At 39.7% G+C, this 5,145-nt stretch overlaps 1 protein-coding gene across 1 annotated transcript; it reads right to left on the minus strand.

Annotated features, from left to right (window-relative positions):
• LOC127797946 (phenylalanine ammonia-lyase) lies at nt 1-3,763 on the minus strand. The gene is made up of 2 exons (XM_052331184.1): nt 3,171-3,763; nt 1-1,959 (listed from the first exon to the last, which is right to left on the minus strand). The coding sequence occupies exons 1-2, from the start codon at nt 3,554-3,556 to the stop codon at nt 204-206; spliced, it is 2,142 nt and encodes a 713-aa protein (XP_052187144.1). The 5' UTR covers nt 3,557-3,763; the 3' UTR covers nt 1-203.
• Nucleotides 3,764-5,145: the final 1,382 nt, after the last annotated feature.

The raw sequence follows: 5,145 nt of genomic DNA on the forward strand, positions 1-5,145 counted from the left end.
GAAGAAGAAGAAGAAGAAGAAGCTTATTATTCATCTCTGAGCAAAAAAGTTGACGTATAATTGAACTACAGTCCCTTGCTGTACACAAGTCCATAGCAATACAAGAAAAGGAAACAAACCGATCCAGCAGATTCATGTAATTAAATAGAAGGACAAGGACGGGGGAAAAGAAAAGAGGCAGTTCTGGAAGAGTAGTATGTTTCTTAACTGATTGGAAGGGGGGCACCATTCCAATCCTTGAGACATTCCAGCAGCGGGTCAATCATCTTTCCTTGGCAAATTGCGGAGAAGACCTCATCGAAATCCTCACCGGGGGATCGAGTTCTCTCTCCTGTCAACAACTGGGTCCCCAGTTCTGCCCTCACAAACTTGTACAATGGATAAGACCTGCACTCCTCAATCCGGTTTGGAATTGCTGGAGTTCCACCCTCAACGGCACTTCGTGTGCTCTCAACTTCTTTCGGCAAGAGGGTCTTCAATTCCTCCTCAAAAGCTCCAATCTTGAGGAAGATTGAGGCGCTGGCATTCTTCGTATCATCCCTGTTGGTCAATGCATGATCAACGAGGACTTGCCTCAGCTTCTGCATTAGCGGGTAGGTCGCGCTGCAGGGGTCATCGATGTATGCGAAGACGTGCTCGCGATCAACTACCTTAAGCAAGTCCTTCTCGCAAAACCTTGAGGGGTGAAGTTCGCCATTGAATCCCATGGTAAGGACCTTCTTAGCCGCTTGGCTCACTGTGTTCTTAACCGTGCTCTTCATATTCTCCTCCAAATGCCTCAAATCAATAGCTTGGCAAAGTGCCACCAAGTAGGTTGAGGACATGAGCTTCAAGATGTCTATGGCTTCGGCTGTTTTTCTGGAAGATATCAATCCCAGAGAGTTCACATCTTGGTTGTGCTGCTCGGCGCTTTGGACATGATTCGTGACAGGGTTGGCCAGGAATTGGAGCTCCGAGCAGTAGGCAGCCATGGCTATCTCGGCGCCTTTGAACCCGTAATCCAAGCTTGGATTCCTTCCGCCAGAGAGATTGGAAGGCAAGCCATTGTTGTAGAAGTCATTAACCAGCTCGGAGAATTGAGCAAACATGAGTTTTCCAATGGATGCCAAAGCCAACCTGGTGTTGTCCATGGAGACACCAATTGGGGTACCCTGGAAATTCCCACCGTGTAGGGCCTTGTTCCTTGACACGTCGATCAGGGGGTTGTCGTTCACCGAGTTGATCTCGCGCTCAATGGACTTGGTCGATGCTCGGATCACCTCAATCAGGGGGCCCAACCATTGTGGGGATGTGCGTAGAGCATATCGATCTTGCTTAGGCTTTTGAAGAGGGTCCATCTCGTGTAGTTTCTGCGCTTCCTTGACATAAGAACTGCCATCCAAAATATGTTCCATTATGGCTGCAGCTTCAATCTGGCCGGGATGATGCTTCAGCTTGTGTGTTAGATGGTCGGTGAACTCGGGTTTCCCCTGCATTACTTCAGCAAAAATTGCCGACAAAACCTCAGATAGAACAGCCAGTAGATTGGCATCAAAAAGCACCATGGATGCTAAACCAGACCCAACTGCCGTGCCATTAACAAGAGCAAGGCCCTCTTTAGGCTGCAACTCAAAGAACCCCCCGGAGCCAATCCCAGCAAGTTTGAACGCCTCCCCGGCATCAAGGGCCTGCCCGTTAGGCCCTACACATTTGGCATTAGGCCTCCCGGTCAAGACCCCTGCGATGTACGATAAGGGGACTAGATCGCCCGAGGCAGTGATGGTGCCCCGGAGAGGCAAGCATGGAGTGATGCTGTGGTTGAGGAGCTTTGTGATGGCTTCCAATATCTCGAATCGAATGCCAGAGTATCCCTGAAGCAGGGTGTTGATCCTTACCAACATCGCAGCCCTTGTAGCAGAGTGAGGCAGTGTGTGGCTTGTTTCTTGCGTTCCAATGCCGAAAATTCCAGCATTCAAGAATCTGTTGCAAATGAAGAACATCTCCTTTTAACATTTAATTTGGTTGCGATAGCAACTTCCGTAAGGAATTAGATATTGGATCTTGGAAAAGCAGAATTGATTAACTTTGAAAAGCTTATGTTTCTTCCATATATTTGGGTGAAATTTTATATGGTCAGCCCCGACAACTTCTCATTTACAGAGACAAGTATTTCTATTAAGGTAGAGTTTGTTAGAATGAGTAATATAAGATTGGTATATTTTTTAGATCAAGATATGAAATGACTAATATAAAATTGAGAAGTATTTCAAAATTTTTATCTATCTATTTGTTAAATTTTTTGAAATGCCTAAATAATATATATGTATCGTTTTTTTTTTATCTTCAAAATATGCTTATATGTAGGGAGAGGGATAAGTATATCCGAAAAATACCATATAAGAAGTCATGTGACTTCTTTTTCAAGGGTTTTTAAATAAGTTTAGCGAACAAAATGAAAAATATAAAAGTCTTAAATATTTTTATATTTTATATTTTTTTATTTATATCTTGATTAAACTTATATAGAGACTCTTAAAAATATTATTTAAAAGAGTATTGTCTTCTTATACTATTTAAAAGAGTATTGTCCTCTTATATAGGGTTTTGTTTAACAATCCTTATCGAAGCAATACCCAATATTGCTATTTGATTCTTATGCTGTCATGCTAGTACATGTTATTCATTCTTTGGTTAGCTATATCTAGCTGTAATATGAACCCTAGCAACGCCCAAATCAAGAAGATCGAAATTGTTCTTGCGCTTGTTAATCATGGGTAAAAAGTAAAATCAACAGGACATTTTTGTCATTTGCCCTATCGCCCAATGAATTTGTCTGCCTGAGTTAGAATTGAATATCATTATTCAAATATAATAATATTATTATTATTACATGACAATGAAATTAAAAAAAAAAAACAAAAAAGAAAAAGAAAAAGATACTCGTAATTTATTGATTGAAAAAAAAAAAAAAAAATAAAAAAATGTAATTACCACAAGGCAAGGTCGACATGGAGTTTAATTTTGGAATATCCAATCCAAACTCACCTACCCTTAGAAATAGCTAGCAAGATATCATCTTCAATGAACAAATTTATAAAAATCGATAATTCTCACCACGAGTATCAACGTCAAGTAATCAGAACAATATCAATTAATTAGTTAATTAATTAGCTTGTGAAAATCAATCTGACCTGATAAGCTCCTTTTGAAGAGCAGCGCCTTGTTTGGTTCGCCTATGTGAAGTTGCACCAAACCCTGTCGTGACGCCGTAACTGTCCGTTCCCTTGTTCATGCTATCCATCACCCAATCACTGCTGGCCTTCACGCCCGCCTTGGCCGACTCGCAGAGCTCCACCGTCACCTCGCCGCCGGCCACCGCAGCCACCTGGGCTATGGAGAGAGTGTCGCCGCCGAGCCGGACCGCCGGCTGCCGGAACTCCCTCACCATGCGCTTCACTTCCTCCAAATGGCTCCCCTTCAGTGACTCCGCCGCCAAACCCCAGTTCAGCGGATCTAGTTTAACGCATAAACTCTCTGTGGAGATCTTGCCATTGCCGTTCTCATGCGACAACTCCATTATTGTTTAAGGTGCCAGAAAGCAAAAACCTTAGCAAATGGAAAAAAAAGGGAAGCAAATCCCTTTATAGGACGAAGTGAAAAAGAAGAGGCTGGAAGGAAGGAAGGAGATTAAAGAAATGATCTTTGGCACATGAGAGGGAATGATGGGAACAAGAAACACACAGAGAGAGAGAGAGAGAGATTAAGATTTGTTGGTGAGATTGGTTCACCAGATTTTTGCAGGCTTAAATAGAGAGGGAAGTATGTGTGAAGAGTGTTGGGTGGGAAACAGAGTGGGTGTTGGTTGAAATCATTTCTTGACCGTCGGATCTGATGCATCCAAGCCGTAGGAGGGCGACACGTGGGTCTCAAGCATTGAGGGGTAGGCAACCACATATGCATGAAAGTTGATACGCTTAACGCTTTATACTCAACACGTGACGCGATACTTCACCCACCTTCCCTTCCTTGTTTATCCACATTCCAGCCAGCGCTTCCATTTTCATGCTGGATAATGCTAATGCCTTCTCTATTCCCAGTCAAGTCTTCTTCAAAAATTACTACTACTTCTCTCTCTCTCTCTCTCTCTCTCTCTCTCATGGCTAATATAAATAAATAATTATTTAGCCTAAGCCCATGCGATGTTTAGTTTTTAAACTAGAGTACGTAGTTGATATATATTATGATCGGTTGCTACTAATTAATAATTTATTATTTTTAATTTTATTTACTTTTTTGAAGATGCAATGAGAGAGATGGTTGAATTCGATCCGATCCGATCCAGTCATCATTAGGCAACAGCGTTAAGCGTATCAAAATGGGAAGTATAGTAAGTAGTATACGCTAACATGGGGTGGGAACGTACTGGAATTAGGGGTTGGTGGAATGTCTTCTGGCATCTCTGCATAATAAACATCACTATATATACATATAGATTCATTGGAGAAAAGTGGAATGTTGGAAAAATTATTATTTAATATATATATATATATATATTTGTTGATGAAAAATGGGAAATAATTAATTTGTTTAATTATATTTGCCATGCATCTACTAATTAGTTGGGTTTATATATATATTTGCCTCCATATTTATTTATTATATACAAATATGATGCCTAAAATATAAAATTTTATACTCGAATTAAAATGGATCGATTTCTTGTCGTCTCCATCCTAATAAGACCCTATATATTTGAGGTGGTTGTTTGATTTCAGTGTTTCAATCTAGAATTTAATTAGATTGAAATTAAGGGAAATATATATATATATATATATATCAGGAGATATGGTTACATGCATCATTACAGCTTTCTTTGCCCGTAATTAATTTTGATGAAGTATATATATATATAAATATATGTGACAATATATAATATATAATTTACTTTGTTGTTTATCTATTAATAATATTGGTCAAACCCAGAAATTAAAGCTTGGTTAATTTTGTCGTTCTTTCTTTCTTGATATTTTAATTACTTTTGCAGTTGTATTAAACTTTTAAGAAAATGAACAAACGGATCGACTCATCAATTTAGTTCTAGTTTTCAGCCTAATTTTATAGAAGAGAATTAATTAATCTCAAGTATGAAATAATTAATTACCTGCC

The sequence above is a fragment of the Diospyros lotus genome, chromosome 3, assembly GCF_014633365.1.
Source record: "Diospyros lotus cultivar Yz01 chromosome 3, ASM1463336v1, whole genome shotgun sequence".
NCBI lineage: Eukaryota > Viridiplantae > Streptophyta > Magnoliopsida > Ericales > Ebenaceae > Diospyros > Diospyros lotus.

What these genes read in the sequence shown, in the direction of transcription:
- LOC127797946 (XM_052331184.1), bottom strand. Translation starts at nt 3,556, where the DNA reads ATGGAGTTGTCGCATGAGAACGGCAATGGCAAGATCTCCACAGAGAGT. An exon ending in CTTCAAAAGGAGCTTATCAG is followed by an intron (nt 1,960 to 3,170) that starts GTCAGATTGATT and finishes CATTTGCAACAG; the next exon opens with ATTCTTGAATGCTGGAATTT.